Below are 15,944 nucleotides of genomic sequence, written 5' to 3'. Positions count from 1 at the left end.
TATTTATCTTTGGCCTTTGATAAGTGGACAACAAGATAAATGATGTGTTTATAAATTCACTTAGAAATTAACTAATATCTCTAACTACTTTTCCTCTCTTTTGGGGACATCCATAGAAGGAAGAGAGCTAGTAGGTACCTCAGACTGGATTTCCACATTCATTACCTTCTGACCTAGGCGACTCTGGAGCTTTATAATAGGATAAACAAGCCCTTTCAAATGTGACTGGCTGATTCACACTGCCCAAAGTCATTTCCCTTAGGTGCTTCTTTATTGAATAAATGGGAAGTGATGGTGGCATCTGTTCCTGCCACCTAGATCCCAGTGATAGCTCATAAATTGGCATTTTTTTTTTCCATCAGGGAGGTTACAGAGAATAAAACTGCAGGGAAATACTAAGAATGCTGGCTGCTGGCTTTAAGCCTTGTGGAACTCAAGACTGAGAAGTCTTTGAGGAACCCCAGGTCCATGGGGTGACTCTTACAAGACCTGGGAGCAGGCATTTCTGTTGCCAGATTTGCACATACGAGAAGTCCCATCCCTCTGAGAATGGATAAACTGCACACACCAAATACTTAAAGCTGTCAGTTCCTGACAACGTCGGGATTTCTGTTCTTCTACATAACCTGTGGGAATTAATGATAATCTAAAAGTTTTAAACCTGGTTAGAACATTCAGAATAACTTATGGCTTCCTTTTTCATTTCTCTCAATTGAAAATGGTAAAAAAATAAATAAATAAGTAAATTATCCATTCATTTAGTGAAATATTTCTCAACTACCTATTATGTGTCATTTCCTGTGTCCAGACTGTAGCTTGTTATAGTATTTACTGGATATTGTACTGTGGCCTATATAGTATGTAATATATGCTAGAATGAAGCTAACATACAGAAATCTTCAAATATGAACCCCATTTTATGCCACTTGAAAGGAGATTCTCACTGACATTTCCAGTTTTGTTTGGTTGCAAGAGGACGTTGTCAGTTTTGCAAAGGCTTAGTCAAGTTTGTCAAGTATTTTTGTTTTATTTTTTTTGTTTTTCATCTACTCATCTTCTGTGATATCAAATGTTCTCTCAAGAAAAGAAAGCGGATTTCATATACCTACTCTTTAGCCAGTGACTGTACAAAATAACAGGTAAATAAACAGGGAAGGAAAGGAAGACTGAATAATAGGTAAAAATGAGCTTGCGATATCAGTAGCTGTATTTCTATGTTGATAAAACTTTGAATCATGAATAGTTAAGCTTAGGCAAGGAATCGATCCAGTAGGAATCAATTCTGGAAGTGACTGTAGACAAAGCAATAAGTTCTTCTTTCTAAAATCTAATGTATTTAAGCCTACTCTAAACACAAAATCTACTTAATACATGAGTCATGAAATAATTTTATGAGTCACGAAATAATTTATGCCCACAAAATGACTCCAAAAGGACACAGGTGAAAGTCTCAAGAATTCAATAGAAGGCAATGTACAGGGCCTCATTTTTATCGTCTTGAATTTATTGCAGTGTTCAGAGAATAACATTTTCCCCTTAATTTAATTTTGTACAATTCAAGTAAGATTTTTTTTCTTAAGGTATGTATTAGCCAACTTTGATTTTGATAATTTGTCTCACAACATAGTGCTACCAAGGTAAAGGGACTAGAGGAAAATTGGTAATATTATTTTCTTGGTCTGTCTAGTTAACGTCAGTTAAGAAAATTGAATCAGCTCTCCTAGGCAGAGATGTTACTGAGATGACATCATCATGAAAAGGTTTTGTGACCTAAAAGGAGTTATTATTTCCTTTATTCTTAAGTCCTGTGCCGGCAGTTTAGATCAGCTACCATCTTATAATTGTAATATTTTAAAATAAATATGCAGTTACAGACTTTATATAGTAAAAAAATATTTTTTCTATATATACAGAAGGTGTTAGATGGAACTCTAACATAATTAAATGTATTATTGCCTATGGCAGGCCCTATCTATAGTTATTACTTTGTATTAGATTATCAGTCTGACATTTTTTATAAGACCAATACTTTATTATCATAAAGTATATATGTTAATATTAGGTCCTATTTATCTAAAAAATGACACTAGCTTAAACAAGACAGTTTATTTTCATCCTGCATAAAAGAAATCCAGAGGTAGGTAATCCAAAGGTAGTATAGTGTCACTCCTCATCTTCAGTGACACAAGCTCTGCCATTATGCTCCATTATGTGTATTGTTAGCCTTCATCTTCAAGGTTGCTTCATGGTCCAAGATGACCACTGAAGCTCCAGCCATCCTGCATGGGTTCCAGGTCAGCAGAAGGAGGAAGTAGGAGAGAGCAAAACTGCAGGGTCCCAACAAAATCAGCTTCCCTTTAGGTGGTCAGAGCAGGATTCCCACAAAACCCTTTGCTTGAATCACATTGTGCTGAACACCTTCATGGAGCCACGTCTACCTGCAAGGGAGGCTGAGAAATAATGTCTTTACTACAAGAAAGGTGACTAGTGGAAAATTTGGTCTCTGTTAATAAGAGAAAAGGAGTAAATGGATGTTTGGGAAGCAATCCAGCCATCTCTGCCACAGCAGCTGCATCTGAGTGGAAAAATTGGAGAATAACATCAGATCCTCTCCCGATAACCTACACAGAATAATTCCCAATGAGCTTGTGCATATCCCATTTCTTATTTAATTGATATTTATGCAACTCATTAGTACAAAGCCCTTTCCAAGCTGAATTTTTGTGTGAACAACCACATTTTAGGTGCAGAAATGACTGTGATCTCCCAAAGTAACTTTCTTTATCTGACCAGCATCGTGAGTCTTTCTGTGTCCAAGACCATGAGAAATATGCACATAGCTTCAGAAAGTCAAATGTATCAACAAAGCAAAAACATGCTCCTCCTCAAGAATCAAGAATATCATCCAATCTTGGTATTTCAAAAGATGTATTTCAGTAGCTAACTGAAAGTATCTTCCTTTTATGTCACTTCGCACAAAGTAAATTACTTACAAAAGCTGATTTTAAAAACACGTTTTTAAGAATAATTTTGCAGCTGCCTTCATTAAGTAAGGGCTGGAGTTTACCATTATTTTTTGCGTGTATGTAAAGCTGATAAACAGATATTTAGAAACCTAGGTTTTTCTGAAAATGGAGTACTTGTCTTAACTGAGAATATATGCCAGCTTCCCTAAAGTAAGAACAATTTCGGCTATCTCATTTAAGAAACCTTAAATTCTTCTTGTAAATGCTACTATATTAGCCACTGGGATAGAACAAGCCAACTCTTGTAAAGTACCTCATTTTATCACTGAGATAATTATTCTGAAAAATAAAATAGGCCTCTGTGTTCCTTCAACTCAATCCTCAGCCCCTCTACGATGTTGTACAAAATAAACAGACCAAGGCATCTCTTTTTGTGTGGTAGAAAGCTTTGTGTTAGGGAAAAATCCAATTCTTTAGACAGTGTGTATAAGCCATGAGCGGCCCACAATAATATTATAAATTAGGTAAGATTTGTTTTCAATACTTTGCTTATTCTCTTTTCCTCCCTGCTCTCCTTCAATCGGTTCAGGGAGCAATGATTGAGGACCTGTTATACCTAAGGGGCCATGTTGGGGGCTGGAGCTACAGAAACACAGACTGTGCCCTCACTGAGTCTATACTTACTCTGCTTAGGCATGGGACTACCACTTGTTGCCTCTAGGGTTTTATGGCATCAAGGGGTGCTATTAACCCTGTGTCCTGACCTGCTCCTTATCTTCCGAGTCAAGCTTACGCTTCCTGGGTCTGTGGCCCAGTCTATCAGAGAATTCTTCCATTTAAACTTATATCTTCCAATTTTTACCTTATAGGGAAAATATTGATAGCAATTTCAGACCATGTGTTAAAAATGGGGGATAGAGCTTGGGATTTTTTTTTAATAACCAAGGACTTTGTAGTACACAGATCTTTAATCCAAAATTATAGGCAAAATTCATCTGATCATACTGTAAGTAACAACTGTAAAAATGTTACTATTTTAGGTGATGTTACAGTAGCCGTAGATTAATTTATTTAATAGAAATTTTACCAAGATGATTATCCTCTTTATAAAAAACTCTCTGAAATCAATTGTTGGCTGACAACCTATAAATAAGTATTTAGAGTAGCCACTTAGATTATATAAAGCTATTAGATTTCTAGGTATGGCCAACCCCTGCCCCCCCCCCAAAAAGTGCAATTTAAATGAGGAAAGCTGTATTCGCATATTTATTCATACATGCATTCAGTAAATATTTATGGAATATGTACTGTGTCCCAGACCTTATTTTACTGGTTAACAAAATAAATGAAGTCTCTGTCCTCATAAAATTTATGGTGTAGTGACAATGGCAATAATAAATTAAACATAACAAACAAAAATAAGGATTATTTCATGCTGAGAAAAAAATATGCAATAGAACAGGTGCTGGCCAAGGTCTTCAGGAAATGTCTCTGTGAAGTTCCCATTTAAGATGAGACTAAAGTTTAAGAAAGGAGGCATGCCAGAGGATTCCGAAGTTTGGAACGTCACACTGGATTATCAAAAAGTCATGGCATTTATAGGTTGATTTATGACTCTGTTGAAGTATCTGGTGTATGTCGTGCCAAATGTGAGCTGAAGTTCTAATTTTTAACCAGAGATCCTGTTTCCTAAAAAGACTCTTAACTTGGGCCTAATGAAGCCCATAACACTGTTTTAGATTTTTGCTTTTGCATATAGTGAAATGCTGCTAGTTGCACAGTTGTTCAGTGTGTGTGTGCTAACCATGAATCTCTTTCTCTTCCTCTTGTATCACCAGGCCTCCGGAACCTGTTTACAGCACTGTGAACAAACTGTGTGATAAGCCTGCTTCTCCCAGGCACTATTCCCCTGTTGAGTGTGACAAAAGCTTCCTTCTCTCAGCTCCCTACCCCCACTACCACCTAGGCCTGCTCCCTGACTCTGAGATGACCAGGTACTGCATGCGCTTCCTCACTTCATCTTCTCAAATGGCATGTGCTTCCACAATGAATGAATGGGTAGAATCCTCCTCTGCTCATTTCTCTTGCCCTTGACATCTTCCTCAAGGTGGAGAGATGCTCTGCTCCCTGGTGCAGTGGGAGAAATTAAGAACATTGCCCTTTATTCTTCCTGGTGTTTTCACAGAGCACTCAGCTATGATCACATGATGCTCTACATGTTCCTGGTTCCTATGAATTTTTAATGAAGTATTATATTTTTCCAGGAGAATTAATATTGGAATTTAATTAGTTCTATTTCCCTTAGAATAAAGAAAGAACATGTATTGAGTATATTTTTAAATAATATTTGATTCTTAACTATGCTTTAGGCAAAACATAGTTTAAAAAATAGATGCTATCATCATTTAATATTATAACTAAAATATTAAATGAATGCTATAATTCAGCTGACTCCTTAAGGTATTAAACAGCTTGTCCAAAACTACATAATTAGCTGGTTCTATCTATCCACACAGAATATAATCTTAACCTTTACAGTATGTTACAAAACTAGGTGATTACATATGTCCTCTTATTTAGTTACTCGCATTTTATTTTTTTTTTAAAGTTCACAGAAGTTAAGGCATTGCCCTCGGTATGATACCGACAATGAATGTGGATTCCAGATTTGACCTTAGAATGTTTTAAGTCTTTCCACACTTTATGAACAAATTGTTCTATATCTAAAGGTTGGACATAATTTTGCATTGATATTCTGAAGCATACATATGATCAATAATAAAACCCCATCTTCACACAGTAACAAAGTCAGAAAGAGAGGAAAGCAAGAAAAAGAGAATCCATCATTTTAGAAGATAGTTCCAAGTCAGTTTAAATTGAGAAATCTCAATTATGATATTCCTAGATATAATGGGATGCTCATATAGTAATGTTTTTAGATAGAATATCTTCATATGTCTTCATAATATTGTAAGGACTGAGAAAATATAGATTTTTAGAATGATTCAAAGTGAAAATGGCTATATCAAGAGGGCTTCCTTAGAACATTATCTCTATTTTTTAATATTTTCAAGGAATAACTTTAGAAGTCAATTACTGACCTCTCTAGAGAGTTAAATTACAAAATTTAAATTATATCTAACATTTCTAGAAATAAATGAGAAAACATATTTTCGACTATGTAATCAGCTGGAGCATTTTTACTAATTTGCAATAATTAAAACCTAATAGCATTTTTAGAAATACTTTATAAATATTAACTAAATCTTCCTATATTTTTAACAAATCATAAAAACTATTTTTTGATACAGTGAACTATGCAGTTTTGAAGTTAAGAGAACGAAGTCACCATAGCCATAGGGAAGTGAGGAGGTACACACACCTACAATAATCATTCTAGTAATTATGTGTCTATGATCAGCCATGTAAAGGCAGCTAACCTTTATTGAGCTCTTCCTTTGTGCCAGGCATTTTGTTAAGCACTTCTTATGAAATATTTCTTTTAACCCTGACAATCATCTTATAAAGTAGATGGTATCATTGTCTTTGTTTTACAAATAAGAAAACTGAGGCTTGAGAAGTTACCTGACATGCCCAAGACCACCCACTGATAAGTGTCAGGGCTGGGATTCAAACCCAGGTACCATTAGAACCTGCATCAGCACAGGCATGATGGCAGAAAAATTCTCCACCCATTTCTCTCTTTTTTTTTTCTTTTCTTTTATTTTTATCCTGCCTTTATATATATCCCTTGTTCTGGCCTAGTGTCAATGATTTTTTTTTTTTTTAACTTGTGCTCTTTTTTGATGAACATAAAAGTTACATTTCTTGATTTCCACTGGGGATTTTGATACATCACTCCGTAAAAACTCACCAGATACAATAAGCAGATAACAGAATCAACCATTTGTGTGGCCCCACCAGAAATGATTCCTTTCTGTTTATTTTCTGTAATCTCTATTATGGAGACCGTAAGATTTTTTTTTTTTTTCCCAAATCGATAAATCACAGTATGATGTTGAATATGTCTTTTCCAAAAAACACATCCTCAGCAATCCTGATATATATCTGTCCCTAAATCCCTACTTTCCATTCTCATTTCAGGAATTTTTATCTTTTTTATTCTAATTCTTTCCCCTTCTTTTTCCTCCTTTTTTTTTTTTCATATTTTATCTTTTATTGCCAGGTGAATGTCATACACATACACATACACATATCACTGATACTGAAATTCTTGATTTTACCCCATTTTGCTCCCCTTTCACACTTTCCCAATTTAGTAATTTACCCCATTGTTCAAGCCCAAAACCTGAGAATTCTGCTTAACACCTCGTTCTCCTTCACACTGATCATTCAGTCTTCAAGTCCTTTTGATTCCACCTCCAAAATGTATCTCAAATCCATCTATTCTTCTCTTCTTTTTCTACCACTTTAATTCAAGCCTCCATTATCTCCCATCTATACAGTAGCTTCCTAATTGATCTCACCACTACCACTATTGTCCTCCTGGTTTATTCGCAGTGCAGCCAAAGTGATCTGTAAAAATACAGATCAGATATGTTTCTCTCTTTTTGCATTAGTATAAAATGCAAAGTCATTAAAATAGCATCCAAGCTATGCATGATCTCACCCCTGCCTGCTTCTTAAACATCTTTCGTTTGCTGACCACACTATCTACATTCACGAAATGCACTAAATCTCTTCCTGTCTCAAGTGCTTTACACATGCTCTTTTCTCAAACTGAAAAGCTCTTCTTACACGTTGCCTGGTTAACTTCTGGTCATCTTAGATCTAAGCTTATTTGCACTTCCTCGGAAAGCTCCCCGAAAGAGAAAAATTTGGTCCCCTATTGTGATATCTCTCTTCCCCACCCCATAAGACTCAATTAATTTATTATTGTACATTGATTTATGTGATTTTTAAACTAAATGTCTGTCTCGCACTCTACACTATAAGCTCAATAAGTGGAATTGTGTCTATTTTGTGCACTGCTATATTCTTAACACTTAGCATAGTGCCTGGCACAGCAAAAGCTCAGAATTATTCTAAGTAACTAAATAAACATGGGAATAAAATCAACATCAAACAAGCAGATACCTGCTTCAGGAACAGGTCTTGGCTCAAGCTGTGCTTTACTCAGTTTTTAGTAGGTACATAAAACAATTCCATGAATAAATGAATTCACGCATGGAAACAAATAACAATAGATTAGAGCTCACTTTGTGTGTGGCACTTTCACCTTATATTATCTTGATCGCCAGTGTCCACATTATAGACTGCCAGTTCTTCATGAAGACAGCAACTCCTTTCAGAGATTATTTATTTCCTCTCCAGCAGAAAATATCTCTCCAAGCAGATGTTTCTTGAAATGTGGCCATTAATTTAAGAAAAAAGTTCAAGAATTCTAGTTCCATTTATGACACCATCACTTGCTTTTTTCACTGTGACCTTAAATAACAGAATCTAAGAGGTGGATGAGAACTTAGAATCAGATAGGCCAGCCTTCTTCAAACTCCAGTAATGACAGGAGCCCAATCCACTGTCTTGACGGGTCCATGTTTTAATTCTACTCTTGGCAAAATAAAAGAATTTGGGGATATTCCACCCTAAAGAGGATATTATAAGAATATATTTATTAATTGATTCAACCAAGACTTATCAGGCACTGACAAAGTGCAAGTTATTATATTAGGACAACTTTTTATAAATGGTAAACCGAAAAAGCCAACCAGAAAATGTTAAAGAAATGCCTAACCTTTACAATGCAATGTGTGGTAATACATATTTTTCAGGGCATTTGAGAATATCCCAGTCTATTTCAGAAGCATGTGCATATTGATGTAACAATTACTATCTCAGATTAGGATATGAGCTACTTCTGTGGAAATCAGCATGTGAAAGCACTCTTATGTACCAGCTTAATCCCTAATTAGCATTCAGAAGAATGGAGGCCAGTCAGCAAAAGCTGGGAGAGTCAATCGTATATTCTCTGAATTTCAGTGGGAATATCCAAATTCTCAGCTCTTTGAATTGATAGCAAACATCAGGGATGAATTAGTTATGTACGCCATTTACTTCTGTAACATCATCTAAAAGAAAACCGAGAAATTGTCAATTTTCTTTAGTAAAGCACTTTAAATTACTTGATAAAGTGCCAGCTCTTAAGGCAGCAGATTATGTTTAGAGTAATTGACTTCAGACCTTGCAAAAAGCAAGAAATAGGCAGAGGCTGGAATCAAACTAACATTAGGAGCTCTATGAAATCAAATGGGATTACTGTGGGGCCTCTGCTTAAGAAAACCGAGAAATTGTCAATTTTCTTTAGTAAAGCACTTTAAATTACTTGATAAAGTGCCAGCTCTTAAGGCAGCAGATTATGTTTAGAGTAATTGACTTCAGACCTTGCAAAAAGCAAGAAATAGGCAGAGGCTGGAATCAAACTAACATTAGGAGCTCTATGAAATCAAATGGGATTACTGTGGGGCCTCTGCTTTTTTTTTTTTTTAATGGTAGTTTTGGATATTCTAATTGGTTTCTTGCTTTGGGAGAATGGTAAATTATTCATTTGATATTCCTAGGGCAAGGAAAATAATATTCTGATCTGTTTTCTCAACACGTATGGCATATTTTCATTTATCCTTTTCTACAGCTGGTCCTAATTATTGTTATTTTGTAATTAATAACTAGGCTGAGATAAACCAGATGAAGGCTAATTAAAATATGTTGGCAGATTTGGGATAAGAAATGGACTCTGAAGCATTATGTAATCATAAAACAATTTCACTTGTTGAAAAGTATATATTCATGAGACTTACAGTAGGTACCAGACATCCTGGATGCTAAGGATTCAAAGGTGAATAAGGCACAGTCTATCCTCCATATACAACTCAAAGACATGTAAATGAAGAATTCATTACTCTATTTTATATATATATACTCTATTTTATATATATATATTCATGTGTACATACATGAATATATATACGTATATACATACATATATATGTGTGTGTGTGTGTGTATATATATATATATGTATATATCTGCCAAAGACTCTCAGTGTCTCCAGTGTTCCTAATCTCTAGGTAACTAAAGTCAGACTAGTATAAGAGATAATGATGAAAACAAGCATGATCTTAGACTCTCTTCTGCAGAATTTTGAACATACACACAGGAATGTTACCCACTCATACCTTGTTTCATCAATTCCTAATCACTTATAAGAAGCATTATTTATGGAAATTTACCCTTACCCTCTCATAGGTCCATCTGCTAGTATACATACAGAGCTCAGAATCCAGTTATAGTTCACTTCCTTTGTAGAAATCATAAAGTTGGCAGCCTCAAACCATTCCCAGTTTCAGGACATATATCTTACAAGACTTCAGTTATATGTTATGGTGGTCCATTTTTGGCAAGCTTTTTCTCCTTGCAAAATAATAGAAAATTTGCTGGGTCTTTAATATTTTAACTGTCTCAAAGTCTGTAAATACAAAATCAAATATAATTTCTAGATATAATAATGCCGTAATAGAAGTACATGTAACTCTAAAGGTAAGCAAAGGAGGAATCACATAACTGCCTGTTTTTCTTAAAGTTTTCAGACACTGAGCTCATCAGTTGGATGAGGGAGGAAATGTTTTCCAAGTAAAAGGCATAGCGTAGAGTTAAGCCTCATGATGTGCACAGCACGATGCACTCTGGGGCTCCCAGTTTTGTGTGGCTAAAGGTTATTGAGTGGGTAATAAATCTGGAAACACAGGCAGATGCAGGCCGTAGAGGGCCTTACTTGCCAAGCAGAGGATTTTGGACTTTATCCTGTAAGAGGTGAGGAGCTGTTGAAGATTTTTAAAGCTGAGCAAAGACATACTCCAATATGTGTTTTTACAGGGATCACTTTGTCAGCTGTTTAAAAATTGTCTAAGGACAAGTTAGCATATCATTACAGTGGAAAGCATAAGTAACTAAACTGAAGCTATGGAGATAGAGATTAATGGATCCAGGATTATTTATTGAATAGAACGGATGGTACTTTGTGATCAATTCAAGGAGAAGAATTCTCTGGCTTGGGGTATTCTCTAGATGGTGATTGCATCACCTCCTCTCAAAGAGGTTGTCACTCTTGCCCACAATAAATGTATTTAAACATAAAACTCTGTAGAAGGAAACTCAGTAGAAGGAAGTGGAGGCAAAGTATATTAGAAATTCTCTTATTTGAGATGGTGGTGACCTGATGTCATAGAAGAGCCAGGAATTGTATCCAGACTGTCTAGGTTTGGGACCTTTCTTTGGCCATACCAATCACGTGCATTTAGCTAAGCACTTCATTTCCCTCAGAGTCTCAATTCACTCATCAGGAAAGGGGGAAAATAATCAAATCTGTGTTGTTTTTCTCATAAGATTGTTGATCTCATAAGATTGTTGATCTCATGAGATCAAAAGAAATGTAGCAAATGAATTTTCATGTATTCACTCTCCACATTAGTTATTATGAATTGTTTCTATACGCTTATTTTATTTTAAAGCCTTGAGCTCATGTATATTTACTTTTAGTATTATCACAAAACAAATGAAAAATACTTACTGGCATAGGTAAATCCCCTGAGAACATGTAAAAGCTATCAATGCTAATTTGTTCTATCATTTTTAGCAGTAATACTTCTTGTCACCTTAGACAGTCATATATTTCCCTTTTATTAACATATTATAAGTTCCCTGTAAAAAGTGGCATGTTTCTAAAGCCATATGTGACTTTACACTCCTATGAGGTAATTTTCTTTCTTATCTTCTCACGTGGCAGTATTTCCATGCTGCTTTTGAGGACTGTAGACAAAATAACATCTGCTCTGTGCAGCATTTTACATACGTTTCTTATTGTTCCTAATAATCCCAGCAACTTTGCAAAGTGTAGGATTCGATCTAGCAAGTGGAGGGGCCAGGAGTCCAACCAGGTCATTCCTGCCCCAGCTCCTGCTCTCATGTAGCCTTAATCCCTCTCTCGAACACACACCGCAGTTCCACACTCAGTCTTCCAATTCTCTTATCCACTGTGCTGGAAATCTGTGGAGCCGAAAAGAGAATTTGAGCCCTCTTCACATGATTTCATCTGGGAAATAGCACCATTAAAAAGAGAAAGAAGATGCTTAACAAATCATTGACCTTCTTAGGTCCTTAAAAACCTGATACAATCTTAAAGGATTCCTAATTTCATTGTTAATTAAAACCAGGAAAGGAAAGCTCCGGGGCATGACTCAAAAGGCACAGCCCTTTCCCAAGTTTATGCAGCAGTTTCTTCTTTCAAGACCTTCACTGCCTTTTTGAAGTAGGTGATCACTAAACTCGATTTGAATTAAGGAAAATAAGGAAAGATTAATTGAGTCCTACAAAGTCACAGAGGCTGCTCTAGCCATATGCCGCTTTACAGCCTCTTTTCTCTGCAATGTGATATATGCGAGGTTTGCAATGAAACAGCCCTTGCTTTGAAATTAACTCATTTCCTGTGTAGATACTTTTTTAAAAACATGCTATTTACTGCTGCCCTTCATTCTTTCTTTTTATATTAAGGTGGAGAGATTCTTTCATTAATAATTCAAGAATTTTTTTAAAGCTCATTTAAAATTACATTGTATAATGTAAAGAAGGTAAGAAAACATGAAACTCAACTCATTTTAAAAGCTCTCATTTACTCCTCAAAACCCTGGTAGGTAGATTGAGAGTGGGAAGCTCAGAAGAACTATGAAATGAACCCAGATTGGTCTTTTCCAAAATTCCTGTTCTGTGATATTCAAATAACTCTCTATTGTGAAGCAATCTAAATTTAATTGATTTTCTTTGGGGAAAAAAAAAGAGCCAGATTGCTTATCTACCTGAGATGTTATGAATATTTTCCCTTAGTTTTAGCATATCTTTTATAATGTTTTGGGAGTGATCTTTATATTTACTTTAGTGACCATTATATTATTGGATATCAATAAGAAACTTAACAAGAAGCATAAATTCAAAAACAATCCTCTGTGGAGGCAAAATAGCTGTGAGAAAATGCTATGCAAAATCACTATAGCAACAAAGAATCAAGATAGTACGTTAGACCATAACACCCACCACATAGATATTAATTAAAACCACTAACATGTATTGAGTGCTTTTATGTGCTAGGGACTGTTCCAAACTTTTATATGTACTAATTTTGTCCTCGTGACAACTTTAGTTATTATTCCAATCTTATAGAAAACTATGGTACATATGTTAGCTAACAAATGGAAACAATGGAATGGGGTAGTTGAAATTAAGCACATCAGGACTTAGAATATCGATTCCATTAGAGCACAATCTTTGTTTGTTTTATTTAATGTTACATTCCCTGTGCCAAAAATGGTTCCTAGCATGTAGTACTTATAGTAATAGTGATGATGATGATGATGATGATGATGATGGAGAAGAAATAGAAAACAATTGCTATTATTTATATGATCTTATTAGCTGCCAGGCTGTACTTTATACCAATTAGCTCATTAATTCACACAGCAATTTAGGAAGGCATTTGTTGTTATTATTATCCACATTTTGCAAGTGAAGAAATTGAGCTCTTCAAATGTTAAGTAGTCACACTGATAGAATTTGAATCTAAGCGGGCTGGCACCAGAATCTGCATTTTTAAACGTGCTCAATAAATCTTTATTGAATGTTATTCTTATCACACAAAACACTCCTCAAATATTAAATTCTGCTTGAGAAAAAAGTACCTCATTTACAGTCAAATTTAGACTATAGATAGATGATAGATGATAAATAGGTGATAGATAGATAGATATCCTCAAATATTAAATTCTGCTTGAGAAAAAAGTACTTCATTTACAGTCAAACTTAGACTATAGATAGATGATAGATGATAAATAGATGATAGATAGATAGATGATAGATAATGAATATATTATGAATCTTTAGTACAGAGTGTTAGGGTTAGAATCCTTCCTTCGCACCCTCCTACTTATGTAAACTTGAACAAATGACTACTCTGTGCCTCTGTGTCTTCATCAGTATAATAACAGGAATTGTAGTATTCATCCATCTCATGGAGTTACTATAAGGATTTAATGAGGTTATATATAAAGTGCTAAGAGCAATACCTGATAAATACAAAGTGTCTTGTTAACGTTAGCTGTCATTATATGTGTGTGTATTAAATGATATATCATGACCCCCTAAATAGAGAGCCCAGGCTGAGGCAGAAATGAATTTTTCAGTTCTGTAGACTTTAAGCTTTTATAAAATTGAAAGGATCCCTTGAACAGGGCTCTTAAAGTCAGCAGGGATGTGTGTTAAGTTGAATACTAAAATTAAGATTACGCTATTCCAGAGAAAATAAATACATTAGAGAATTAAGTGTTTTATAGTTTGCTTTAAAAGGGATGAGTGTATATTGGGCCTACCTAACCCAGACAGAAACTTTGTCCAAATTCAAAAAAAAAAGCTCCCCTTCTTCTGGATGAAGGGCAAAATATGCCAGAATATGCCAAATGTGATATTATAAACAGAGTTCAGACTGGATTTCAGCCCTAGCTCATTCCCTTGGCCAAGTATTCTTGTGAACGATCTGCCTAACAGAACGGACTGGCCCAGACTGAGAATAAGGGTGGAGGTAAGAAACGAGAATCTTACTTCTCTTTGTTATTTTCATCTCTTTAAATTCATTCTAATGTTCTGCTTCCTTTTTTATGCTCTGCTTAATGTTCTGCTTCCTTCCTTTGTAATCTGGCATAATTACAAAGATATCATTCTATCAGTCTTCTAGGTTTAATGTTAACTAGGTGCTAATACAAGTTTAGAGATGGAATACATCTTAGAAACAATTTAATCTAAACTTTATATGTTCCAGATGAGAAAACTGTCACTCAGACCATGAATATGTATTAAATTCCTACTGTATGTTTTGTACTTCTGGGGATATACAACCCAGACATAATCAAACCCTATTTTCAGGAAGTGTAGGGGCCACTGGACCCAGAGGGGTGTTTGTTTGTTTGTTCTTGTGGCTATAAGTGACAGCTATTGGTAATGTAAAAAAAAAAAAAAAAAAAAGTCTAGGAATTTGTTATGGATTGCATTTTCAAATACATGTGAATTTTATTCAGCTTTCAGCCTTATTTATTTTGGCTCCATCCTGATTTCTCCTAGATAGTACAGTTCTAGATTTGTATTCATTGGTTTCTAGGCATTCAAAGATTTTTCACGTGAAATCTCAAAGTCAAGTGACAGCCCATATATTCTTCCAGCTCTTCCCACTTTCACACGATGGGTTACTTGATAAGTTCTTACTGTCTTGCTGTCATTGGAATCTTGTACATAGGCCTTAGGCTACATTGGGCATGAGAAAAGAGGCTGTGAGCAAGAAACGGGTCTCTGACCAGATTTCCACCAGATAACTGCTGGAATTCTGAGACGCTTCTCGCCTTGTCTGCAGGTCCCTTGGTGACTTACACGTTGCCCTGGACAACCATTTCCACTTCTTACAATATAGCCTTTCCTTTCCTTTTGTTTCCCCGTAGGACTTCCCTCTCTGATGACAAATTACTTAGTTTTCTCACTTTTGTCACTGTTTCAACCCCTTAGAATGTTATTTCAGAGGTACGTCTCTTCATTTTCCAGTGTTGTCCACATTGTCACTCCATGTTTAGACCAGAGTCTAGGAGATGGGCACTGTCTGGCAGGGCAAGATGAAATGCCTTTCATTTCTACCCTGGACTGCTGCTCCACAATTGGAAGTTTCCTGTTACAACACTGACATCTGACATCTTCTTGACAGGCACCGTGGGGGACTAGTGTTCAGCCAGGGCCTTTCCCCCCAGGCAAGGACTGTTGCCTTCCCTGTTTCTCCTCTTATCTTCCATAGCAGCTCTCTTCCTGTCCCTGCCAGATTCCCTGCCTCGTCTTTTATATCGGAGCCACTTCCGCTGGGGTCTTTGTCACCCATAAAATCAG

At 35.7% G+C, this 15,944-nt stretch overlaps 1 protein-coding gene across 2 annotated transcripts in view; it reads left to right on the top strand.

The window, feature by feature from the left end:
- The window catches only part of DLG2 (discs large MAGUK scaffold protein 2), a 657,893-nt gene that overhangs the window by 272,255 nt on the left and 369,694 nt on the right, over positions 1–15,944 (top strand). Inside the window, exon 9 of one of the 2 annotated variants that reach the window (XM_006926664.3) lies at positions 4,805–4,960. The exons of the other annotated variant lie outside the window; for it this stretch is intronic. Coding sequence (XP_006926726.1) covers positions 4,805–4,960 — 156 coding nt within the window. The remainder of the gene's footprint in view (positions 1–4,804; positions 4,961–15,944) is intronic. 2 annotated transcript variants of the gene reach the window in all.

Source organism: Pteropus alecto, unplaced genomic scaffold, assembly GCF_000325575.1.
Source record: "Pteropus alecto unplaced genomic scaffold, ASM32557v1 scaffold7, whole genome shotgun sequence".
Taxonomy (NCBI): domain Eukaryota; kingdom Metazoa; phylum Chordata; class Mammalia; order Chiroptera; family Pteropodidae; genus Pteropus; species Pteropus alecto.
The sequence above is the reverse complement of the archived record's forward strand: the minus strand, read 5'-3'. Positions and strand labels throughout refer to the sequence as shown.